The 27,983-nt window shown below is 36.2% G+C and overlaps 1 protein-coding gene across 6 annotated transcripts in view; it reads right to left on the bottom strand.

Moving 5' to 3' along the window:
* The window catches only part of PTPN3 (protein tyrosine phosphatase non-receptor type 3), a 152,826-nt gene that overhangs the window by 23,013 nt on the left and 101,830 nt on the right, over positions 1-27,983 (bottom strand). For all 6 annotated transcript variants that reach the window (XM_057423071.1, XM_057423070.1, XM_057423072.1 and 3 more), the window contains 8 exons: positions 27,511-27,574; positions 22,112-22,284; positions 19,622-19,756; positions 17,976-18,152; positions 6,872-6,895; positions 4,728-4,923; positions 3,696-3,773; positions 2,606-2,662 (listed from right to left, as the gene is read on the bottom strand). In XM_057423071.1, coding sequence (XP_057279054.1) covers positions 2,606-2,662; positions 3,696-3,773; positions 4,728-4,923; positions 6,872-6,895; positions 17,976-18,152; positions 19,622-19,756; positions 22,112-22,284; positions 27,511-27,574 — 904 coding nt within the window. The remainder of the gene's footprint in view (positions 1-2,605; positions 2,663-3,695; positions 3,774-4,727; positions 4,924-6,871; positions 6,896-17,975; positions 18,153-19,621; positions 19,757-22,111; positions 22,285-27,510; positions 27,575-27,983) is intronic.

Genomic DNA, 27,983 nt, shown 5'->3' with positions numbered 1-27,983 from the left:
AAATTTGTCTATAATTTAGATTTCTTGTCTGGTTGCTGGCTATTACTCTTTATTACAAAAGGAGATCAATATCTTTGCTCAAAGAAACTTTGTTAATCATGAGACATGTTAATGCCTCAGCTCTCTTACTTGAATTATTTGTCTGTATAAAATATATCTTAAAGGAGAATTAATTCATTCTATGTAAGCATAATTTGTAGATTTTTTTGATACTGCACTTCTCCACACAATTAATTATGTCAAAGGCCTCCTGTCCTCTTGGCACACCCAATGTTTCACTTTATGCTAATCACCTTGCTATTGCTCCAAGAAGCATACATACTATTTTTCAACGAGAGGTTCTATTAAATAAAACCACAATGACTTCTTTAGCACCTTAGGACATTAATATTGTTTGTGTGAAAAAAAATAAATAAATCAGGGTAAGACTTTAATTAAAAAGAGAAGAAATACACGATGCAATAAATGCTTGTTCTTTACACATAATGCTCTCCCACAACAATTTTGGCTACTCTGTCTTACAGTCTTTCCAGCATATTAGACTGTAGCTGTATTAGAGAGGAATTTCTAAAAGAACTTTAGGATATTAAAGGGAAAATAGTGCCTTATTTTATGAATAGGTTTGCTTCCCCACCTCCACAAAAAATATAGATCTTTTTGTAGGTAAGTGGCAAAAAGTGACATATAAACCTAAGAAATAATTTTAGCCAATCATGTTAGCAAGCAGCATCCCTGAGGACAATTTACAAGGTAATAAGTGAATCTAGAGCAAGTTAGAATAGCAGCAAATACAATGAAGGAAAGGCATAATTTAGCTAAAATAACTTAAAAATGCATTCCATAGACTGTTTAACTTGATCTTTCAAGTATCAGCTATATTTCATTAAACAGTGAAGAACAGGTGAAATACAGTTTATGAAAAACAATAGAATCACTTCTGATACTGCTATGCTGTAAAAATAAGTATATTATTTTTCCCCTTGCTGTAACAAGGGGATTTCTATAACACTGCTGTTGAGTATGTTGGATTGGATAACTGTTTCCAGTTTATTCCCTGACTTTTGATAACCTGCTTGATTGGTGGCTTACTAGGATATAGAGCTAATGGGTCACTTGTATCTATGCTTATGCTACTAACTGGAGACACTTAAATGAGGTTTGCAAGTTAGAAGTCCAGTCCTTATCTAATCCAAGAGAAAAAAAAAAAAAAACAACCAAAAAAAACCACAGATCAACATTTTCCAGAAGATAATCTGAATTTTCCAAAGGAAATCACTGCCTCTGAAGAGGCATCTTTGATTCTTTCATTGGGGAATGAACCCACTTGCTCTACATTAACTTTGGCATTTCAAATCACCTTAAGAAGTTTGGTAGATTGGCCATTAAATGTGTTAAGGATTGTTTTATTTTCACTTTGTGGATTAAAGTTATAATGATAATTTCTTACTACTTTTTAATTCTCTAACTGTTGTAGTTCACAAAGGAGTGCTATGCACTGCATAAGTCAAGCCACAAATCATAAATGTGACGAAAAACTTCTCAATCTGTTTTTAGCTTGATTTACATCATGACATTTAGATATCAGTCCTGTGACTGCTTATAAAATTTCAGAAGAGTCTACAAGATGCAGAATACATCAGATTTCTGGGATTAAGTCAGCAATATTTCCTATCAAGTTTGCACTGAAATTATTTTATGGAGTTGGGAAATACGCTTTAGAAGAAGGTGAGTGAAAACAATTTATAATAACACGTCCTCACATATTTATGTAGGAATTATTTAAAGTTATCAAGACATTGTTACTATTATTATCTCACAATTCAACAGAAAAAATTATGATGAATGTCCCATCTAGACCATAAGTATCTTCATAAGCAAAAATGCATGGTAAAATAAGAACAGAGCAAACATATTCTCTGTCTCCTCCCCTGCCAAGTACTCTCCCATCCTATAAATATTTTTAGCCCTAAGGATTTCCTCAGCCTATTGCAATTTGGCTATTCAGTAACTGTCAGCAGATTTTTCCCCCAAGTATTTGTCCTCTCTTGATCACCCACAAAATTATTTTAACTGCAGCATCCTTTGTCAAGGAGTTTTACGGGTCTACTGTCTTATGCATGAAGAACTACTTGACTAAGCATGAAGAACCTGACTTTGCTAACTTAATTTGATAGCCTGCAGTTGTTCTGCCAGAATTCCTCAATCACAGTGCTCCTAATCTTACAGATCCTTACTACAGTCCCCTTAAACTAGTTCTCCTTTCTGAGGCTGCAGGGCCTCAGACTACCTGCTGCTTTAATGAACACTATTCCATATCTTCAGGCATCACTCTTGCCCCTCATCAGACATTTTCCAGTTTAAGATGCACTTTTTGAGATGACAGAGGGAAACAAACAATTTTTGTATCGGCATCCTGTTTGGCTAACAATTCCAGATCTTTTAATCTGTGGTTCGGGAAACCACTGGTCAAATCCATTTACAAAGAGAACAGCTCAGCTGCTATTTCATACTGGTTATGGGTGCCCAAAATTCCTGTATGTATGGACCTTGGAGTGGTAGAGGGAGTAAGAAAGGGAGGGATTAAAAGCCTTGAAAATATACTTACAGGTGATCCTGGAGTTATTCTTGATACCACTAATGGCATTTTTTGATCTACACCACCCTAGAGGAATGGCAAGTAAATAACAACCATAAATATACTATTAAGCATAAACAGCATTTAAAACAAGCAATTGGCTTTTTATATATATATGTGTATATATATATATATATATATAAACTTTATGCTCTGCTATTATAGGCAGGGCTGTTAAGATTGAATTTTCATCAGTACATGGGGGTGGGGTGCAGTGTCTTTAAATACACCAATTTCGGCTAAAATAGATCCAGTGCCTTTGCTTGGCCATATATTTTAATAGGCAATAAACAGATCAAATGCAGCATTTATACTAATCCTACCCTTCAAGAAAACCTAATTCAACACTTAAACTCAAAAGGCAGACAGCATTCTTAGATGTCACAATGAACCTGCAATACATGAGGTAGGATCAAAGTTCCAGACAACTGTACTCTGTTATTCTCTTCACATCATATTCTATTACTACCCCACCAATAAATGCCCAGGGTGAAAAGATCAAACTCTGCCCCAATTTTGATATTATGGCTACTTTATATTACTCCATCTGCTTAAATGGAATTTCAGTGAGAAACTTTACAATATTTCAGTGAGAAAAATTTACAATAGCCAATTACAAATAGCAATTTCCATTTTCTTCATAAACTAATTTGCACCTTTCCGACATGATTTTTAATAGATATATTCAATTGGACAGCACAAATTATTTAACTTCTTTTATAACACAGAGGTCCAATTTTCCGAAGGTGCTTTAAATTAGGTTTTACATTGATGCTTTATATTAGGCTTCCAAGTTCATATTTAAGCAGCCAAATAGGCAGTTTATGTTGTAATGTGCCATAGCCGTATGTAACTAAAACCCAGAGAACTAGCAGAGGCGTATTTCTGTAAATGTGCTTTAGCATTTAAGGATTAGACTTTGATAAAGTCTCAGTCCATAAGAAATTCCTGCAGAATACACTGCTTTGGATAAAGCAGTATATTCTACAAAATAATCATAAATTCAAAGCATACTGCAAGTAAAAAGTCTTTAAAAATAAACAAAAGATTGCTAGTTTACCTTTAGATTAAATCCAAACTTCCCATCTTCATCTGGTATGATACGCACCAAAAGTAAATCTCCCTCAATTAGGTCATTCTGAAATATATAGAAAAAAAAACCCACCAAAGCTTTTCTAATTTTTAAAAGGAAATAGTAGCAATTTAGAAAATAGTACATCCAAATTTTAACATACTGAACAAGAAGACAAATTCATGTTTAAAATAAGCATCAGCTAAGGTTACAGAATATACTCATGATTGTAACCTTTTGGATTGTAAAAGTAGCAACATAACAGCAAATACATGCTCTGCTTACTCAGTTCCAATACTGTTACTGTCAGCTTTTTCAACTGATAGCGCCTATTAAAATTTTCAACATGTTGTATTTACTAAATGTTATATGCAATGCATTTGAATCAATTCTACTCTAAGGACTATGAAGAGACTATGTTTTCCCCAATTTTTCTCCTGTAAATGAGTGCATTGGTATCTTCTGCAAGAAATCCACAAGCTAGAAGGATTAAAAGTTGGCAGCAGACACTGGACAGGCAGGTTAGGAAGCTGTTCAGCCCCCCTCTGGAAAAGGCTGGGGAAAGGGGAGGAAGGATCCACTACCATTACACTAGCAGCAAGCAGCTGCCTTAAAGGAAGTGAAGAATTCAAAGGATGATGTTTAGCCCTCCTGAAGAAGAAATGCCTGGGATAAAGCAGAGTCATGCCTGCTATCAAGACATATAGTAACTTCAGTTAGTTCATCTTTCTCCTTGGAGGAATTAAGATTTAATCAAATAAGGAATCGCATTCCACTAAGAATTTCCTCTGCAGATGCTTTTGAAAGCCTGGACACTATAAAAACCAATACAGCTGGCAGAATTGCCTATCATACTGTATACACAATGTTGGATAAATTTGACTAAGATGAGATTTACTCGTATTAGTGCATAAAATATGCTCATGCTGAACTATAACTTTAGCTGATATTCACTCAATCTACAGTTCAAAGCTACATTCAGTACTAGCTTTGACTTTAAAAGCACTCAGTTGAACATACCTTATCGCAGTAGTACTGACTGGAATCTTCAATTGAGCTACTTTTTGTAACGTCGTATGTTTCTAAGAACTGTTTATCCACCCCTTCCAATGGGTAAGAGCCAGAAATGTTACCAACTCCATTGGGAGATTGAACCAAGGGTTTAGGTGAGATACGGGTCAGAGAACTCTGTGTTGGACTGCTTCCCAATACGTTCCTTTAGTTAGAAAGGATGAATAAACATTACAAAGGTACTGTTATCCAGATTTTTAAATTAAATAGTAAGCCATACAAACATATTGCCCAGTTCATAGAGCAAGCCAACTTTGTACTTAGACTTAACATCGCTTCTTTAAGTGCAGGGTAACAGGACTGGAGTATGATCTAAGCCTACCATTTGATCAGTGGATATCCAGGAGAATGAACAAAACAGAATTAGAGCAACAAAAACATTCTTAGTAAAATGTTTGAGATATTAGCAGTGAAAGGCACTGTTGCAGTGGTGTGGGAAATCATAACATGAAAAGAGCTGAACCTCAGGCAAAAAGCATTTCAGTTGCCAATCCTAACATTAATACATACAGCATGTAGAAGGATACAGAATTAAATGGAGGTGCAGACCTGGTCTAGTGATTCAAATACCTTAAAATTCAAGGATAACTAAAGTCAGTAATTAAATACTTCAAATCTTAGAACTGGCCAAGTTGCCTGGTGGCGCTCCAGAATCTTTCCAAAATGCATTTAGCTACGTACCCTCTAATGAAAAGGATGAAATGCAGATGTCTAATACACCTAGAACTCTCCTTTAATTGGACCAAACTCACAGATACCATAAAACTGGTCCATCTTTATAAATACTACATCATAGTTTGTGAAAATCTGTCTTGGGAAAGCTCAGGTATAGCTCAGATTCAGCTTCCTACCACTATCATACAGCACTGTGTATGGCAAATCCTGAGTCCTAGCTACTGTACCCCACTGCAGACAGATGTTTCACTTATATGACATAACATCATCATTTTGCAAGAACACTCTACACTGCTATTGACAAACCAGCACTGCAATGAAGCATATTTGATCTTTGGAAGTACATGTGCTATTAGCTGTTTATTGCAGTTTATTCCTAAAAGCAACATCAAACTCTCACAGGGTTAAAGTAGCAGGACTACATGCAAGTAAACCCTGACATTAAAATCTGTAAATTCAAACATTTATTTCTGCTCTAGTACTAGTCTAGCTATGTACACGAGCTTTTCTGAACCATTTCCAGCAGCCACTACTAGCTGTCAATGAAGATGTAATGCTACACTACAGAGGAACGTAGCTTAGGCTTTTAACATACAGAACCCACATTGCAGCAAACTTTAGTAATAAAAACCCTTATTTCTTGGCTTGTGGAAACCTGACTGGAATAAGCATAAACATTCTGAAAGATGCCATCAAGCAAACGTATTCTTGTCATATTATTTCTGACATTCAGTCATACTACCTGTACTTGGGATTGGCAATGAAGTGTTTTGTGCAGCATTTGCAGAATTTTCAGTTATTACAGAAAACATTTTTTCAGTGTTTGGGAGATCTTATTCACTTAGTGTTTTGAATAATGACACTTAAAGGAATTACACTGCCAAAACTGTGGTTTTTATCTGATAGTTTCCAGGCCTTTTCATGATTCCTGTGAGGTCAGTGTTAAGCAAGGAGGAACACTGTATATATAAATACATCCCACGCGCCCCCCCCCCCCCCCCCCCCGGGCAAAAAAAACCCAGCGATTACAGATCATAATGATTTTTCAATGCAGAAAAAAAAAATACTAGAAAACCACAATAAATTATTTCAGCTAATGCCTTCTGGCACTATATAAAGAGTTACCAGATAAAATTATCAGGTTTTTTGCATCACTAAACTTTTACAACAGTTTTTAAACCAACTTTTTAGTTAACAGTGATTAGGGATGTATTAGGCCTTAAGACTTTCCACATCCTGATCAAAACACTTTTTTCTTTTTTTTTTAACAAATCTTTACAAACTTCATTAATTTATACATTTTTTTGTGTCTTTAACCATACAAGACCACTACTTTAAAAAAAACCAGTTTGTTATGCATTTTACTGTATATCCTAAAGCTAGAGATTCCAGAGTAGAAAGTTTAAAAGAAAACTCACTTTGGTGATTCTTGTTCAGATGACCTGTAAAAAAACCAACAAACAAAACCAAACAAAAAAATGATAAATGTGTAAGAACTAAACAAAAGCCTCCATAAATGCCAAAATATGTGCTCACAGTAAATTAAAGAATACTTATTCCTATGCTGAAATCAGACAATTATAGAATTCATGAAACACTCAACAGAAATCCCAGGGCAGCTCTAACCACTCACTTCCACTCTTCTACTTTTGGCACAAGCCTAACTACAGACAATAAACATCTGCTACCACAACTTAAATTATGCAGGAGTTTACAGAGGCAATTATTTAGGAGGACCCACTACATCCTTTAAGAAAGTCTTAGATGTGGATTACAATGACAGGCATCATTAACTGTATTTTTAAGAAGTCAAATGTGGCAAAATCTTTATGTATAGGTAGCAAGAAATGAGCACAAGCAGCTTTGGAAGCATGATGTTTCTTACAATATGAGAGCGAATGATGTTGACAGAGAATTTTAAGACAAAGCATAACTAAAGCAAAAGTGGTACACAGATGAGGACAATCTAGAACAGAAGAAAAATCAAAATTTCAGTATATAGCATTTTCGAAGGCTTTCAACTAACTTCATCAGAATTCACCTGAAACAGGGAGATAAACTATATTACATCAATTAAAGCAATAGCTGTGATACTAACATAAAGTTGAAAGTAAAAGTTACTAAAATGACGCTTGCAAAGCAAAGTAAGTTTAAGGCAGATGGGATAGCTTTCCAAATTTACTTAAGTAGTGACCAAAAACCCTCAAGTGATATAAGACTATGCCGCAAAAATACAAACATGAAGTAGTTTGGTTTGAATGTAAAGCTGTTGAATTGTCAATTCACAGTATACAGCTACATTTCCAATGGTTGTCTCTAAGACAACCTCAGTACTAAGAATTTTGCACTGTTTCATCAAGACTACAGTAAAAAATAGAAGCATCTGTCTAATTAGTTTTCCTTATATATATTCTGCAATATGAAAAAATTCTTCCTTGAGAGGCAGAAGCGGTGAAGTTTGATTCCCAAAGAATTTGTGGAGGTTGGGGTTGTGTGTACTTTCATTTTTTTTTAAAAGCACTAAATTTCTTCCTTTTCTACTACAGTCATGCCTCAATTCTGACTCCACTGACATCCACCCCACTCTCATAAAACCACCTCTGGTTCTCCTTGTTTGCAATCCCTTCAGTGCCAGCAGTGCACAGCAGATCCTTTGGGAATGCACATTCACTTGCTGCATGACCAGCTCACAACTAAATGGAACAGATATTGAACTCATAATTGCTCAGTGAGAGGAGAATATCAGTTTAAGGTGGGCTTTTTTTCTGCCTAGTCACTGACTTTCACTAATCTTGTAGAAAACTTTTCATCTTTGAAAACTTGACTCCTATATTAGATTTGACGGCAACTGTCCAAAGGTTCTTATGTGGGAGCAGAGGCAGACGGGCAGTGCAATGACATAAGCCTTATTTCCTTAGGAAGTTGTGCTAAAAATAAAGAATCATTGAATTTATTTTTGTCTAAGCTAATTGATTTCCTTGTGAGGCAAAGAACAATGAAACTGTACATCATTTCTATGTTTGGCATAGCTACACCTCTATTACCAAAATCTGTGTAGAATTCAAGTTGCCATAAGTTAGTACTTTCAAAAGCCTTCACCCAAAATTTACACACATAGAATTGTGATTCAAATCAATGTAATGTCCTATTTTAAATTTTATTTTTTATTTTTATATATCTCCCATCTTTCTTCCCAATAGAGTGTGATAATTGGAGACAGGAAAACTAACCGACCTGGGATTCCACTCATATACTATGTGTAAATACACAGAGAATTTTTCATCGTCTTAGTAATACACTTGGAGACTTTAATGTAGGATATAAATTCTAAGTAATATTTGCCAAAGGCTTATCTGTTGAATTACTGCACTTTAATTCTGAAAGAGTTACTGAATCATTCTGTAACTTTTTTAAGTGGACAAAGGTAACCAAAAATTTGACCTAAAAAATAACCCCATTCAAAGCCTAAAAGAATTCATCAGGGACAATACAGCTGTGTCTTCCTAAAGTCCTTAGTACCTCAGCCTGCTACACCTGCAGAATTTTGCTCTGCAATTAGTAAAATAGTATTTCTAGCATTTAATTACTCACCTATAAGATAAAGCACCTCAAACATGAATAACTAAATGATCTTTTCTGGCTATACATTATTTCACATTTTTCTAACCTATCTTCTTCATTGCACACCATACTACAAGGATCGTATTTTAAGTTAATAAAAGACAACACTCACCAGACCAGCCATTCAACTTTTTCATCGAGAAAGAGAGCTCTTCCTTGCAAGGAGATTAAGCTTTCCATTGGCGTAGCTAACAAGCACACAGTTTAAAACTGGAGGTAATTTCTCTTCCTTATTCCTTAATATATCTAAAATACTGCCATTTTAACCTTTCGCTCACTGTGGATTGCTACGATGATGATATTGATAAGAAAACTCTTTGCCCGTAAAAGTCTCTTTTCTCTTCTGTCAGGAGGACAGAAAGGAAAGGTCTTAAGGAAAGACCCCTCTTCCCTATTTTGCTGTGCCCTATCAGGGAATCTACTATTCTGAGAACTGAGGATGATAAACTACAACAGAGTAAAGCCCCGAGAGAAAAGGGACAACTGAAACAATAGCACTGTAGCAAAACTCCACCTTTACAAACAACTGAAGGAAACATCTGTAGGTTTTGCCCTTGTGCTGTTCTTGAAGTTCCTAAAGCTTCTTTATTGTAACACCTGCAGGGTTGGGGAGACGGAATGTGCCAGCACTTCCATTATCACATCTTTTCTGAGTGCTGACTATTAGAAGTGGGATTATTATTCAAAAGCCAAATAAGTGGAAGATACTTGCAGCAACGCTTTTTTGCTGCCTTTTGGAGAAATATATATACAGGATATTCAGCATTTCTATGAACAGAGTGACTGTGTAAGAAGGCAATGTAGGTACTTTGTGCTGCATTCTTAAGAGTACCATTACAGAAAAACTTGAGGACTTCATGGTATACATAAATTTTTCAGTGATTTTTCTATGAATTTCAAACATTCACATTTGTAAGCTGCTGCCATCACTCATAAAAGGATACTTTCAGCTACTCTGCATTGCCTCTATTGACCACATTCCAGTTTACTGACTTTCCACAGAAGTTTCACGTAGTCTGATACTCTGCAACTGCTTGGCTTGCTTGAAATTTGACATATTACACATTTGCAATTCAACTTTGAGGCTTACTTTTTGGATGCAAAATGTTTGTTGAACTGGGAAATAAAGTGGAGCACATTTCAGTAAGGATAGATATTTAAAAAAAAGTTTTCATGTAAGCAAAATATAGACATGCACTATTTTCATGTATATTTGAATGGAAGAGCAGAGTAAACTCATAGAACTCTTAGTAAACTTAAAAGCCCTAATTTGAAATTAAATTAAAAGTTATCAGATCCACTGCCTAGTATAATAAGGACATCTTTGGGAAAGACTGAAGTACAGAAACAAGTACAATGGACTCTTGCGAAATTCAGCAGATTTCCTAATACCAAGGAATTGATCATATCTGTACATAATAAAATCTAAGGATAAACAACAGTGTAATTTGTTGGGTTTTTTTTATTTGCAATTTGCTACCAAGAAAGTAGTTAGTAGGACGCGGCTGGGTACATCTGAAGGGTACTTTCACCATCACTAACACATTAAAAGCTTTGTTCACAAAAGGAATCATATTTTAGTTAAAATAATTCTGTGTTCCAATAGTACATTTCCAAAGCTCACTATGCAGCTACACTTTATTGTTTATCAAAATAGTAAGCTGAAAGAATTGAACAAATGCAGCATCTGTTCAGGAAATCTATTTTCAGTGCAATACCTTCACCATGATGCATCAACTTACACCAGGAACATATATGTACTTCCAGAAATTCATAACACAGTGCAAGTGAATTTCCTTTTTTGTATACTAGTTCATCATTTCATTTCCTTCCCTCCCCCTCCAAATCCGGGACTGTTCATGTTATTCTTTTATCACTAGCAAAAGATAGTTTTAGAGTATAAATTAAAGAGGTTGGTAGCTTTGCAAGCATGTTTAAGAGAAAAGCTTATACAGGAATATATTGCATTTAAAACAAGCAGAATTGTAGACTCAAAGTAATTTAGTTTGGGAGGGATCTTGAGAAATCACCTAAACTCTTGTTCAAAGACCGGGGCCAACATCAAAGTCAGATGAGGGTGTTCAGGTCCTTGTCACATTGCGTTTTCAGGCTCTCCAAGGATGGAAACACCTCCATCTTTCTGTCAACATGCATAAGGACTTAACTAATCTCAGTGTGATTTTCACCCCCACAGTATCTTGAGCGTTTCCCTTACTGTAACTTGTGTCCATTGCCACATGTTTTTACTGTGCATCTCCAAAAAGAGTTGGATCCACAATTTTCATAACCCCCTTCTGGCAGAGTAAGGCAACAATGCAACCAACTCCTCCTCAATCCCCCCCAGCCTTCTGGTTCTCCTCATACATCATACGCTCCAATCTATGAATAACTAGCCAGATTTATCTCACCAATCAATGTATGACTCTAAATATAAGATCTGTAATGCCTCATCTGTCAGTAACTTTTTCTTACTGACTTCTACTATACCTTATCACTTAGAAATATTGTTTTACAATAATCCTTCTGGTTAAACAGAAAATTTCACAGCTAATCTTTTCTGTTAGGGCACTGAGTCGGCTCTGGAGAACTACCAAAACACTTGTTCCTATGCAGTCTGCTGTTGAAAACAAGACAGACATCTTTCGTTTATTTAATTACAGAGCAAACAAGAGAAACTGAATACTGTTCAGGTAGCAAGACCCTCCACACGGCTTTATCAGGGTACTTTTCTAAGCCTACAAGCCAGTTATTTTTTCCCCTAAGTTAGTACATTATATACATAGTTAAATTTATTTATCCTTACTAACATTCCCCTCCCACTCAGAAAAGTGTGTTCAAAAACATGAAGAAAGGCATTAAGAGAGCAAGCAACAGCTATATTTACACCGCAAACTATTCCACCTCTAGTATAAAAACATTTCAAAAAGCACAAGACATTAAACCTGAGTTTACAGGTTTAATGGCTTACAGTATAAAGGTCAAAAGCAAACTCTGTTTCTCATACAAAGGAGAAATTTGTCCCACACAGGTAACATGAATAAGGTTATCCTGAACGGCAAGGAAATGTGTTTGTTTCAGTAACCCTTTGCATCTGACATGTTCTTCTCTGACAGAAAGCCCAGCTTACTTTAATAATACAACATTCAGTTAGGGGGCAAATGTGGGTATTAGCAACAATGCATGGTCTTCCAACAAACCAGATTAAAGCCTTAAATCCATGAATAGGAAAGAATGGACAATATTCTTCCATTTTCACAGTGACCAGCAGAAAACCATGCAGCTTCCTGCATTTGGGGTCTCTGAGGTTAAGAGCATTAAAAACAGTGGCTTTCAGTTTTTCTTGTCATTCATTCATTCTCTTTCATTTGTCATTGCACTGTGAAGTGTGAACATCAGTATCACACCTCAGGCACCATAAGACGCTTGAGAAAAAGGAGAGGACCATACAGGGGTTCAAAGTAAAATTTCAAAACTTCTTAAATATTACTTGGTTACATGTCTTTATGCTTTCACGGCAAGCCTTCGACCTTGGTATTTTAAGTCCACCAAGTGATTAAAATGTGTATTATTGAAACACTTAAATCTACAGATTTTTAATTGATAACAGATACCTGAACATAATGAAACAAGAAAACTCATTTTAGTCTTTTAAATTTTCACTTATTTATCTGAAGATGAAGGGTATCTAGTTTCTGTCAAGCTTCCCCCATCCCTCTTCTTGTAACATTTCAATGGTGAAGAAACCTACCCATGAACTTCTGGTTGTGATAAGCATTAAATTACACTTATGTACTTTTTTTTTGGCAGGTATCAATACTATGAATCAGAACTTGCTCTGGGGATGGACAGAGCAGTCTTTCAAGACAAAACCTAACATCTGATACAAGATCAAACATGTCAGAGTACATGATCTCAAAATGTAATCAGTCTATTGCCCCAGTCAACACCAACTTAGTTTTGAAGGTTAGCGCTTAAATTAGAGATGTTTTGGAATTTTCCAACCTGGTCTTGAAAAAATGTCAGCCTTCAATATGACTACTTCATTTTCACTGTAGCCTTTTGCCCTTAAATGACACAGTAGCATACAGATTACATTAGTGTCACAGAAAAGCAAATCAGTAACGACGATTTTTTCCTCTATACCACTGAGGCTTTCCTTATTTGAAAGTTGGAAACTGTAGTGGTACCTTTATCAACAGACTGCAACAGTGGTAATCATCAGGTACTATAACAGGCTAAAAAAGAGTAAAATTGCAGTCTAAAAGAATTGCCGGCACAAGCCTGCCAGCCTCCCTTTAACAATAACCAGCTGTGGTCTAAACCTGTTATACTGAAAGGAAAAAAATGTTTCTCAAAGGCAACTTTGAGCTCTTCCAGGAGCTTTATCCAAGCTACTTACGAGGATAGCAGATGGTCAGGTTAAGTTGATGCCAGGTAGCCTGCTGGTATGATACATCTTTGAGAAAACCCCTGAACAAATTAAAGCAGCTTTTCCACAGATACTTCAGAAATAAAGCCTTATCATGTAACTTGTTTTCTATCTTAAAGGAAAGCTATAAGACTTCATATTCGTAAGTCTTCCCTAATGCACACCTCAGTGTTTAAGGACATCTGAAGATATGTAACATCACAGAATGGAGAGAAATTTTCTACTTTGTTTAAAAGAAGAAATTTAGTAAGTCAGTAGCAGCAGTGCTTCAATGGAGGAAAGGCAAATTTCTCAAGGAAAGCCTCTTCAGGGAATCAGAAGTCAAGACTAGGGAAAACCAGTTTTAATTGAAAAACAGTTGTCAAAAAAGCACTTACTAATTATGTTTTATCTTAATATTATTCTTGAAATCATTAAAAAAAAAAACCAAAATAATAGTAGGATCATGACTATACGCATGTTGACACAGGATAAATACAGTGACAGAGTACAACACATAGTCAGAAGACAGACTGGATTACCTATTCTGAACTGGTGAGGCACAGCCACAGCAAAATGTGGTATAACATAGAAAACAACCTACCAGACATCAGAAGGCTCAGTGTGGGCTCCATAACTGTGTTAGTGTTATTTTTTTTCAGTGGCAGTAGCAGTCAGATGAGATGCCCAGCAGCAGGGCAAAAAAAGAGGAGAACGAACTGACAGGGGACGCTTTCTTCACAAAGGCTAGGGAGCCCTGGCCTAAACAAAAGTCTTCTTGAAGTCCTCTTCAGCACAGTCTTTGATGACAGGCTTTGTGTGCAGCTGTGATTTGAGATAACTGGCTTAGATAGGCAAACCTATTCATGCCCAGTGAATAAAGCTCTATTTAATATATGTTAATTCGTGATTAGAGCAATTTTTTGTCTATAATACCTATGTAATAGACAGCTCCAATCTTTTCTGCAGACACTAATCTGAGAGAGAAAAATTGCTTCGTTTTACTATGTCTGAGCCTCAAATTGCACTTGAATGTGAAAGTACTTAAGGTAATTTAGGTCATAGAAGCAGTCCAGCTACACGAAAGACAAGACTCACAAGCCTGCCCCTGGCTTTCCGTAGTTCATCTATGTCCATAATTTGCTCTATTTTCTAACTTTCTTTTTCCGGTCACAGCCTGTAGGATTTACCTCATAAATTTCAGTTAGAAGCTAGAATGTTCACACAAAGCACATTTTAAAAACATCACTATGCTCTTCAGGGAAAGAATATAACACATACAAAATATTCTTGGCCCTCATCTCCAGTATGCTCATTTAAAATATTTAGCAGTAAACAGTTCTAGGTGTTGACATGTTGATACAGTACAATATATTTACAGAAATTGAAGAAGAAATGTTAACAATTGGCATGTTTTATGCTCTCTAAACTAAGAGCTCTTTCACATAATTTGTTTTCTAAACTGTGTAATGTTTTACAGAAATAGTTTGATTGATTTCCTTAAGTGAGTAAATAGAGCAAGGAAGAAAAAAGATTATTACGAAAATTATTACACTTGGTATTGGCAGGAGATAAGAAAAGGTGTATAGGGAAATAAATGCAGGTGGATGTACTCTGCCAGCAGCGGTGGCTTCTATAGTTCTGACACCTGCCAGGTAGGGTTAGGTACACAGCAAGTCTTGTCATATGAGCTTTCCCTAGATATTTGTCTCAAGAAGTACTATATCACTACAGTTTGAAGGTAGGTCTATCTTGGACCACTTGTCATTTTGACAAAAAGGACTTAACATATTACCCAAGGGCTGAAGTGAAACACATGAATACTATCCCTCTGCCCCAAAAATGCTGATGGCAGCCCGAAAAATAGAAAAAAGCCGTACACCATGCTAACTGCAACTTGCAGTCTTGAGCCTCGGATACAGTAAATGAAACTGATGTGAACATATTTAGTTTACAAAAGTGAAGCACCTGCATGGTTATAATTAAGATTTGAGGTCCCAGGCATAAAAGTTCAGCGATTAAAAATCAGCATCATACACGTACCTGTACTGCCAGTACCTCTCAAAAAATGCTTCAGATTTTTTTCATACCAAAGTTATTCATTAGTTATAATTAGCACTAACTACACCTTCTTCATAGTCTCAGACAGCAGGCTAGTAGCAGAAAAGAGCCACAGCTCTCTAAAGACAATATATATTAGCAGGGCTATAAGAAGCTATCTTCAGCTCGCCTCTAACGAAAAACAAAAACTGAAATTGCAAATCTGTTTTTTTTCCATAACAAGCTTCAATTATGTCAAGACTTAACAGTACACTGTGAGGTGTTCTATAGTTAACATCTAAATATTCCTGAAGTGTGGCAAAAGTCCAGAACAAGTACCCTCATTTAATACCAAAGACAGGCAAGTTAAACATTTTTCTTAAAAACCAGCTTTAGCTGAAAGGATAAGATCCTCTCTTCCAATAAAAAAATCAGGGAAAGACAGACTTTACTTCACATGTAATACTTAATTTTACTTTACATCTTTCAACAAGGGCAGTGAGGTAACTAGTAAGTACTGTAAGAATATAAAAGCAGAAAATATGGGACATGGACTAGCATGAACTGCTAAAAACATCGGTGTAGAGAAGAAACTCTTTATTTGTATGGTTACTGTATATTTCACCTCAATTGTTAAAAAAGAAAGTATTAATAACCATTTTACTTCGCAAAGGTCTAACAATCAGTGCAACAAAGGATCATTCATTCCATGTACTCCATTCTTCTTCCAAAACACACACTTGGAATTTAAATTCATTAGATTTATGTAAGCATTTTTCCAGTCACCTGCATAGTATTAAATATTACAAACAGACCCAAGATACCAAGAATGTGTTGGGGAGAAGACATATAGAAAATTTGATTTATATGAGGTAATAACAGCCATCTTCCCCACAGTGAGTGATATTACTCAGATACAGCGTAGTAGCTATTTTCAAATTTGGAACATCCTATTTTCACTGTACAAGAAACTGCATAAAAACAGGTTTTCCCACTCCATTCTCAGTAGGCATAGAACAGGTGAAACAGGAACGAAAGAGAAAAAATACAGTGGAAGAAAAGGAAAAGGAAAATAAATGAAAAAAAACCAACAACATACTAACTGGCAGGATACAGTCTACCAGTTACAGAATAAAGCATGGCAACTTAGTTTTCCGTCTACAGCTTCTATCCTCATAATATCCTGTTATGGTCAGCCACATTATTTTTACTCATAAAATACTACTAAAAGTGTATAATCTGTAAATGTTAAAGCACAGGAAAGACATGGCTTTCTAGCTATGACTTCACAGCATCTAGACACATTGTTTTATATATTATCATGGCTATTACTGATACTACTAGTACTAAGGCTCATCTGACTTCCAGTCAGAAAAATAGAACAATTTAAAACACCACAGTGACAAACTCCAAATATGGACCCATGATAGTTTTTCCCTTTTCTTATAGAAACCTCTCTGCTGTAACGTAGAACAATATTACTGTATTAAAATTTGAAGAAAACAGTTTAAATCCATTCTTGAAAGCTACACTTAACAGCTGCACACTAGCACAGAGATAGACGAGTCCTATCAGCTTCCATTAATACGTTGCTTCTCAAAATACATCTTGCCTTAAAGTTACTAAGGATCACTGGAAACCATATTCCTTTTGCAACATTACACATGAACGTGCATTTTAATACATAGTATTTTCCCAGTTGAGAGTTTTAAAGTGGCTCTGGTTTGGGTTTTGTCTTTGAGACTGAACAATCAATGACTTTCTACATTAATTCTGAAGTTAATATTGTGTTAATCTGAAGTTGCTCATTAAGCTGCCACTGTAAAATAAGAGTGAGATGTAATATATGAGAAAACAATCAGTGCACAAAGATAGCTGCTTCAAGCCCTGGAAGCAAAGCTAGCAGTGGTCAGAGTGCTGCAGGGGAGATTAAATCTGGTCCTCAAGGAATACAGCAAAAATGCTTGTAGGCAAAAGGCAGGCACTGCCATTAGACCAGTAATCTACAGTTCCTCTGAGAGAAAAAGATGGATGACCGCTAGCATCATTATGTTCTTGTCTTCACTCAAATACACTCTTTCAACTGACAGTGCTGAGCTGAAGTCTTCCTCCCTCCCCTCCTCAAAACAGGAAAAAAAAAGTAAAAGTTTATAACAGGTAGGAAAGAGTTGCAGAAGCTACTAGGAAACAGGATATTACAGATACGCGCAGGCATGCCTTAACAGAGTCTCTAATTTTACTGAGAACTCAATGACTGAGAACTGGCTTTTGTGTCACAGCATTTGGAGTTTTGCAATTTGTCAAAATAAAGCTAATGCAAAACCAACATTGTTTGAGCTCATTTTAATGCTATAACCAATGGTGACTGTTTTATACTAAAGCCTTTTGGGATTTTGTTTGGTGTTTTTATAAAATGTAAAAACAGGCAATGAATTATTTGCAGATGTCCTTACCTCCTCTGTGGACTACGGTTTTGAGAGAACTCTGAATCACTGTCCTTTGAGGTTGGCGAGCCCTTATACGTATAAAAAACATCCTCTGTTTCAGTAATATAACTAATCTCATTTGTAAGGTTATCTACAGATGAGTGTCGTGGTTTACGAATTTCATGACGTAGTCTAGGACTCCGCCTTAAAAATAAGGAACACAAACACAAGTTGGAAGATCAGAGTAATTTCTAAAACTTTATCCAAGTGAAATTTCTATGCTATTGAAATCTGTGTTCTGAAATCTTCATGACAGGCCTATAGGTCTTGCTCTAAATAATTTTTAAACATCTAATATGGTATACTAGGCAATCATACATTGCTAGGTTCAGTACACAGAACTGATTAGATCTCCCCTCCCTCTAAAATGCTACTTGTATTGCTAGTTCTAATTGTAGGATAATTCAGGTTCAAAGGGAGACATAGAGGTCATCTAGTCCAACTTTGTGCTCAAAGCAGGATCAATTGAGGTCAGAGCAGGCTGCTTAAATCTTTATCCGGTCAGATATCAAAAAACTTGGAAGGATGGAGAGCTCACAGCTTCTCTTAGCAACCACCGCTCAGCTCTCGTTGTGTTGAAGTAGCTTTGCATTATGTCCAGAGTCTCTCATTTCAACATACATATGTGTTACCTCATCCTCCCCCTATGCAACACTAAAGAATCTGGCCTCATCCTCCAGATAGCCTCCTCCTAAGTATTGCTAGGATGTTATTAGGCATTTGAGAAAACTTTGCTTCTCCAGGCTGAAAAGGTGCAGTTGTCTCAGCCTCTCCTTGTAAGTGCTCCAGCCTCCTGGCTACCTTGGTGGTTGCTGGCTTTTGCTGAGTTTGCTCCAGTTTGTCAGTGTCCATTTTGTAATAGCAGACCCAAAAGTGGCTGCAGCATTCTAATAAGGTCTAATGAATGCTGAGCAAAAGGGGGATAACCACTTCCCTTCGTCTACCAGGTATTAACATAGCTCATGTACAGCTTGCTACCTAAAATTACCAAATCCTTTTCCAGATGGTTGCATTGCAGACAATAGTGTTGCACTGGGTTCTTCTTTCCCAGGCCATTGTTTTTGCCTTCACTGAATTTCATGTAGTACCTACTGGCCCATTTCTCCAGACTTCCAAGGTCCCACTGGATAGCAGCCCTGCCCCAGGCATATTGACTCACCCCTCCAGGTTGGTGTCTGCAAACTTAATGAGCAAGCACTCCATTGCTTCCTCCAGGTCACAGAGATTTTAAGCAGGACAGGTCCCAGGACAGACCTCTGAAGTACTCCACTTGTTATTGGCCTCCAGGCAAAGTATGACCCATTAAAACAACTCCCCTCTGAGTCCAGACATACTTTTATTTTTGTTTAATTTATATTTTTTTAAACTGTATTGCTATCCACCCTTCTAGAACACAGTGTCTTAACTTGGCTATAATGTTTTGGCAGACATTATCAAAAGCCTTGCTAAAGTTGAGATAAGAGACACCCACTCTTCTCCTGTTGTCATATGTATTCTCAGAATAACTATGTTTGAATGTATATGTACACATGACATAATTATTCTGCTGGAGTACATACAACAAGAAAAGGTAGGAGGCTGGAAGGTGTGGGAAAAGCTGAAATTGGATTTACCAATTAGGGGTAACAGGAGGTGATCGAGAAGGAAGGCTTTTGGTCTCTAGATGCTCAACAGATAAAGATCGTCTCATAGATGGGTTCCAGACCATCCCACCTATAACTTTTCTGCAGTACTGGCTGTTTACAGACCTGAAAAGAAATAAAAAACCACTGCATTAATTACTTTGCGCAGAAAACTTAAATGACATAAAATATACTTCTCAAAGTCAATTTTATAATTAATGTGTTTTAAAGAGTCCCCCGTGCTTACCCCTCTTTATTTGTGTATTTGCATTCTCACAGAGCCATTTGCTGTCCTTCACTTGTGGTAATAAAACTATTTGTTGATTCTTCCTACAATGCTAATCACAAGCCTGCGCAAAAATAACTTTTTCTGAGAGTTATTTTCAACCCAGTTGTGTTTAAGAAGATGGAGGGGAAAACAGGAAATTTGGTATGTCTTATTGGCACTGAACTGAGTGCCTAAAAAAAACATGGTTCAAGTACAGGCAAAAGATTCTACATGTGACTGTTAAAACTCACAAAGGCATAACAATTTACTAATTCACTGAACACAGGACTACTTTAACCGTCTATCTGCTGTATCACCAAGTAAGAGCTACACCAGACCACAGTGTTTCCAGAAGGAAGCCAAATTTGAGTGATGTGTTCCTCACAGCAATAAAACATAAGAGAAAGATCTGACATGAAAATCAGATCTCCAAGTCTGCACTACTTCTTGTGACAAGAGCCTGACAAGATAAGGGTTGCATCAGAACCTGAACCTCAGCTAGGAAAGCAATACAAGTATCTTAATAATGGAATTATACAGCATAAAGAAAAATTTAAACCATATTAAAATTGAGATAAACTAACTTTTATACAACTTTTTACACAGCATTCTACAAGACAAGCAGGGAAATAAGTTCCCCATTCTCAAGTTTACAGGCCTAAGATTTCTCAGGTAAAAGAAGCAATTTCTGAGAAACCACGTTTGGCTTACTAAGTCCTGTGCAGTACACAATGGGCAGCTGGGATAGCACAGTATGCAATCAAGTTTACGTTGCATAAAGTTTACGCTGTGAATATTACTCATGCAAATATCAAACCTTAAGTATGCCTCACATTGTGCTGCTTTTCATTTAAACAAGTAAAAGATAACAAGGAACCCAAACCATTCTTTTTACATTCTGAAGTATTTTACATATCTTGTTCATGTTTATAAAGCAAATTAATTCCTTCATCTTCCAAACATGTACTTTTAAAGCTTTTCCCAGTTTGAAAAACTAAGAGGGAAAACTTAATATGAAGTGTCAACATATCAAAATCAGTTACCCATGTGTATTTTCAATCTTAGTTAACACATAGTCCATGAACTCATGAGAAGCTTTTGCCTGTATTACCCTGTATTACCCATTTTATTTCTGTAAGTCTTCTGTATGCAGCGATAAGCCACCAAACTTCTCTGGTCCTCTACAAACCCAAAGAGTTCTTTTAAAGAAGCCTTATATGGGTGAAGCAGAGAGGGAGAGTAGAAAAGGAAGATTTATTACAAAAAATGCATCTTGAAGAATTCCACATATCTTGCATTAATCAGCTTCCCTTTTCTTACAAAGGCCTGTTCATGCCTTTTCCAATGCAGGTGACTTTTGAGGTGCAATGTAACTTGTGTGATGGAAGCCAGAGTTCCAACCCCTAATCCAAACCCCTAACCCTGTCCACAGAATCACTTTAACAATATATTCTTTAGACATTTCAGTTAAGGTACAGAACAATCTCTTGAACTCCAAATAGCTGTTCTTCAGATGTCAAATACAAGCATACTTCACAGCAACATACTGAAAGGTTGCCAACGCCTTTCTGGAATGGGTTGTAACATATTGAGGTGACAGTTCCTTGCTCTCACCTATTATCAAGGTTATCCTTTGTAGGAAAAAAATAAGTATTTTTTTTGTATTTTCAGCAAGGAATAAGAATGCACCTAGAAGAGGTTATTCAGCATTCAGTCCAGAAATGCTGAATGAACTTACCTCTCAGAATCTGGGACATACGATTCAGCCTGCCTTTAGAGAAAGGTTTAAGGGCAATTTATGCAACTCAGAGCCTAATTTAAATAGAATGTCACTACTACCTTAAGCTAAGAGAACCTAGAAGGGTACAGAGATGTGCAAATAAGAAACTGTACTAAAGGGTTCCAAGAGTTCAACTATCTGATGAAATAAACAGTAGGATATGTGCCTCACATGAGTGTAAGAGAATGCAGTACAAGAAAGCCACAAATTCTTGATTAAAAAGCTGTGATACTTAAGGTGGTGAAATCTGAAGGCAACCTCCTTCAATGCTGACACAATTTCGACGAAAAGAATTATTGAAGACATGGCTTGCATACAGACTGGGACACAGCTATATGCAGAACCGAAACCTGTCACTCCAACTTGAGCTATCACCGATACAAATCCTTTTGTTCACACTACAAAGCAATACATACTTTCACACAATACTTACTTTGCTGGATTTCTAGAACCCAGGGTCCAATAATTTGACAGTATCTTTCTTTCATGAGGTAGTGACTTCTTTGCCTGAAAAAATGTGTGATGCTCTACACAAGATTTCCAAAGATTTTTGCATGCTCTGTAATTTAACATGTTGAAGGCAACAATATGCTCTCTGGATTCATTCTGTAAGAGTAAGAAATGCCATGTTTCAATATATACAAGCAGATCAAACACAGTAGAATAAGCTCATAAAACAGCAATAAAATTACTTTTCTCTTAAAAGGAAAAATGCATTTAGGGAAACAAAAAATTTTGAGTAGATTTAGTAGAATTTTGAGTAGAATTAGTAGATTTTGAGCTGGAGAGAGTCAAAATAGCCCTGTGATTATATGAAATTCTAAATTGAAAAATGGGCACTCCACAAATTTAAGCAATATTGAAAACTATTAAGTTTTTCAGTTTCTAATCCTTACAGTGTTAAGGAAATATTTAAGTCTAGAATGGCAAAAATTTTGCATGTACAAGTGTAATATTAAGTAGCTAAATAGAGTTTCAGGTTTCCAGTCATATCTTGAGCCCCTATGACAAAAAAAACCCTCTTTTAAACATTACATTAAGGGTGTAATGTAGAAAAGGAAAAAAAAACAAACAACCCCAATCTTTAAATTCAAACTCTTCATGTAAGACCTCAATAATGTTCTTTCAAGAGCCACAGTCTGCAAAAATCATCTCCTTGACAATCTCATAGAAAATACTAAGGATGTTAACAGTGATCCATCTTGGGGGAAAGAAAATAGCTGTGATGGGATCGAAGCTGCTGCTACTGCTGTCCAAATTCAATCATATTTCCTGGATGATAACATGAGGCCACTGAGGAAATTAAAAGAAAGCATAATACAAAGCTTGTGTGTCTTGGTGCAAATTCTTACTTGTAACTTCAGTGCCGAAGTGCCAGTGAAACACTGTTGTAACACAATTGTGCCACCCATATTTATGCCCTCACCAACCATAGCACTTGTGGAGCTATTTCAGATAAATCTTTGTACAAGATAAGCTTTGGTTAGTTAATACAGTTATTGATGCAAAGAAAGTGGAATGAAGAGTAAAGCAAAGAGGAGAAAGGAAGATAATGTGAGACCCGAGTTAATTGCTGATACAGATCAGCACTTTAGAGAAGAAAAAGCAAGTTTTCAATTTCATTGCTCATCTTTTTCCAGCTGCTCTGAATTATGACTGAATTTTGACATCTTGGCATATAATTAGGCAGGCAACTAACCCGGTAAAGCCCTTTCTAGCTCATACTTCACAGAAAGTCAGGATTTATGTTGCAAAGACATTTTATTAAAGGACTCAAAGACCTAATACAGCCTTCTCATCCAGTCCAGCAAGAAACAGAGGTCCCATCTGGTAACACCTTGATTTCTAGTTGCTATTGTCCTTTTGCTTTTTTTTTTTTTTTTCCCACAGCAACAATACTGCTAGGAAGTAACTACAGAACATTTTGGCTGGAATATTCAATCTGGTTTTCCTGTATTCCTTTTATTTCTAGGCAACATTTTACAAATGCCCCGTATCAGAGAACAATGTCACATTCTGCAAATCACTTTAAGACTAGTTCAGAGAATCTGCAATTGAAGTCACTATTTTAGAAAACCAATGAGAATCTTAAGAGAAAGATAAAAAGGATTTGCCTCTTGGTTTTACATAGGCACTGCAAAACATTTACCTGATGAAAACTTTCAGGAATGTTTTTCTGTTTAAGAAACAGGGTTTTTTATTTGAGCCTCATGTATACTGGAATCAATTCATATCTTTGTCAGTTTGCCACAGTTGCTTCTAATTAGCTCATATAAAAATAAAGTGTGCAAGCATAGTGAAATTTTAACTCAGAATTTCTTGCAGTACAAAAAGCATACATCACTTAAAGATGTAATGACAAATGGCATTTGTGCACATTCTATGGTGGTTAAATGCTACTTTAAGTGTTTTACTACTCCAAAAGACAAACAAAAGGAAGTGTATTGGTATTTTTGTTAGCCTGGAGTACTGAAATTTCAATTGCCACAAAAAATTACTTTATCCAAACATCTCAATTGTACTGTAAAGCCATAGCATAAAGATAAGGAATTAAGTACACCTAATATCTTGGGCTTAAATTTAGGTTTGAAAATAGTAATTAATCTTGCTCTCTACATCAAGAGTGTGTTCTTCCCAACTGTTGTCACAGAACCTTCATAGCAGCTTTTAAATGAGCTAAAAGTCTAAATAGGTACTTAAATTAGGAAAAAATCCTTTCAGGAGTTTCAGAAGGATGCACTTCATTTTTAAATTAACAAAACATTTTGTTAACCATCTGGCTCAATAACAGACCACCTTGCAAGTCATGCTGTTAAATCCATGCAGTTTTAAAGGTGAAGACAGCTCTAGCAGGATCCAAGTATCTAATGTCCATCCAACAAGTTCAAAAAGAACAGTATTTTAATAGTTATTAAGAAATGAGGATTAGAGAAATTTGTGCCACCAAGGTAAAGGGAACAAATCCCAATAGCTAAAGTGAGTGTCTTGCTATTTCAGCATCAGGGAAGAACTTTGCATCAGATGTATGCCTCTATAATTCACAGAGAATTTGAAAATATTTACAGCATATCAATATATATTTTAATATGCAGAAAATGAAGTTGGTTTTAAGCATTAGATAAGCACATTTGAAATAAAGTTTCATTTCTGGAAGCTTTAAAATGTTGCCTGTAAACCCGCATAGTTTCTATTCCTATTTTAAATCTTGCACCCTTCATTAAGTCTATGAGCTTTTATAGCATCAGACATTCACTGATTCATCAGTCCTGCTCCCCAGTCCTTATGTAGCTCTTCAGTAGATACAGAAATATTGTGTACTCCTATCAAGTAGATGATCAACAGACTGAAGCAGTGGGAGGGTAAAAGAGAAGGTGAGGAGCAGGGAGAAAGTGAAATAAGGTAAGCTGACTCTTCAGAACAGGGTCATAAGAAAAAAAGGAGTAAGAGAAATAAGGAAAATAAACACAGCACATCTCAGATGACTGCAAATTCATAGCCTCTGAGAACTTTCTGTAGATTCTGTAAAGAAATCTACATGACACACAAAACAGAAATGTTACAGCATTTTCACGAACTTTAATAAAATCTTGCCAATAAATACGCAGTATCTGCTCTGCTTTCTCCACATTCTTCCATCTTCTTTATTTTCACCCTCACGTACCTACGCAAACCCCAAGTGACCTACCATTCTGGAGAAAACTTCTAGTAATCCAGCTGCCCCCACTCCTACTGCACTGCAAGAGAAAGCTTATCCCAGCAGTATCACTGAAGTACTGCAGGCTAGCTGCCCTAAATTTCAAGCAAAGGAGGCTAAGTGTCAAGGATGGATATACCTAGAGATTTAACAGCACACCTGGTCTGCTTTTTCATATCTATTGAGAAAGAGTAAAAAGGTCATGATGCTGGCCCCATTTTTCCTACAGTTCTGTAGATCTTTAAGCATGATACAGTGTGCATTACTGTAATCTCAGAGGGTTATGAAATAAAGAGCTATGATCACTTAAAAGGAGATTAGTTAAAAGAATCAAGGACCTTGAACTGTCACCATTTATCAAACACTTAATTGAGCAAGCTTTAAGAATACTGTCCTCTTCAAAGGTCTCCAGAAAGAGAAATTCCATTTTTGACAGCAGTCAAGTCTTTATGCAACAAACACACATTGTACACAATTTTAAGTCCAGAGACTGTTATACATTGTCACTGAATTCTTCCATATTAAAAAAAAACACCAAAACCTGTAAATACATTCATTTTACTATTACCTGTTACTAATCCCCTCAGAGAGGGTTCTGTTCCTACATTCATTCTCACAGACACATTTGGAAATTGCTGTCCATAAGCTTGCCCATATTTGTATACTTGAAGATATTTAGAATTTAAAATGACTACTTATCAGTGAATTTTTAATTCTCAAATCTAAAGGGTAATACTTGCAAGTGTAATATAATTACACTGAGTGTAATTCAAATACAAGTACACTCACAAGCTAATAGAATAGTTTGCCAATCACTCGCTTCTTCATACAGTGAAATACACACGGACTGAGATAAGTTTGCACAGAAACAGTATATTCAGAAGCATACAGCCTCCATAAAACTTAAGATCCCTCTACAGTGGGTTAGGACATACTCTCTCAAAAGAGAAAATAGTGTCATTTGTGCATGCTATGTGTGTAAGCATTCATACAGTAACAGTGTCTCTAGATAGTAACTTCATTTACACATGAGCCCTGAAAAGTAAGCATGAGTTCATACATGAACACTCCTCAAATTTGGAAGATACCCACAAAACTTGGGTGGGGGTGGGTGGGGATGAAAACATTCTCCTTTTGGATAGGAAAAAAGCATCTATAGCAATCTGTGTTCAGCAGACCTTCTAATCAGTGTGGGTCAAAAAGTCTTCTTGGAACACAACTCTTATCAGTTTAAAGAGCTCATTTATTACTGGAAAGAGACTTCATAAAGTTTAGGTTTCTTTTAACATTTACCTTTTACTATCTATTCAAGTTCTATCCTCAATTGAATGAAAATATACGTATACCTGCTAGTCACTAATTTCTGCATGACCAGAACATCAGGTAGCTTTTTACAAAGAGAAAAGAACGTTTAAATTTATCTGTTCATATTGTGGCAGCACAGCATTGTAATCAAGATCCACCCCCCACCCCCCCCCCCCCATTAGATAGACTAATATACAGAACTTCTGTTCTGTAAAAAGCACACAGCATTATGAAGATGTCTGTTAAAGTAGAAAACTTTTACATCAGCTTTATCAGCTATCTTCATTTATTTTGCCAACTTCTAAAGCTGTCCATGTGAAATGCAGCAGGAGGAGCACTATCCCCGTTTCCAACCTTATGTCTTTTGGCTGCAGAGATCTACCTTTCTTCAGGAATCATCCTTTCCCCCAGAAGTGAGACCCATAATCAGAAAGGACCTCACAAAGTCCTCCTAAGCTGTTTAGTAGATTCACTGCACTAAGGAACTCTACAGGGCAGGAAGAGCATCAAAGAACAGAACAGCAGATACTGACAAGATAAGGGAAACTAGGTTACTAAAGATCTGCATTTACCAAGTCCTCAAGGGAGAAGAAACCTGCATAGCAAAGATACAGTCCAACAGACTGAATGTGGAAGGATTCAGTATCAGAAAGGACACAACAATGGGAAACAGAGAGATGACAAGAGCACCAGAACAGTAAGGCCAAGTTAAAACAGAATTTCAAAGGAAGGTTACCACAACAAAGCCTTCTCATCCACATTTTATTGTCTTCACATTTAAGGAAAAAAAAATTGATCATGACTGCTTGAGCAAAAGAAAATGGACTACTTACATGTTTTTGTCGTTGTTGTATAAAAAACTTTTTCCTTTTAAAGGAAATTTTTAATATATTTACCCTAAAAGAAAGAAACAGACTGTGAAATACTAAACAGTAAGAGGGATAAAACAATGAAAAATAATACCACATACAGCAAACCTAAAAGATTGTACCTATTAAATATTCAGTGAATAATACTCATCTCCTGTGTTGATTAGCAAATAGGTGTCAAGAAAATCAAAGGAAAAGTTCTAGCTAAAAAGGAAAAGCCTTTTTAAAATTAAGATTCTTCCTCATTTACTCCTTAAATAGTTCACTAGCAATTCTCTCCCACCAAATCTATTCTTGCATCAAAAACTTGATGACATCCTTTACCAAGCTGCACAAATGTTGAGCGTGTCAAGTTTCTATAACTTAAGAATCATATGACAACTGTGACTAAAGGAACAAAATTTAAGAACCTAATGACATGACAAGGTTGGTCATAC

Source organism: Pezoporus wallicus, unplaced genomic scaffold (assembly GCF_028554395.1).
Source record: "Pezoporus wallicus isolate ANWC-B61680 ecotype Strahan unplaced genomic scaffold, APGP_CSIRO_Pwel_v1 contig_749, whole genome shotgun sequence".
Classification (NCBI taxonomy): Eukaryota; Metazoa; Chordata; class Aves; order Psittaciformes; family Psittacidae; genus Pezoporus; species Pezoporus wallicus.
This window is presented reverse-complemented; position numbering and strand designations above follow the sequence as displayed.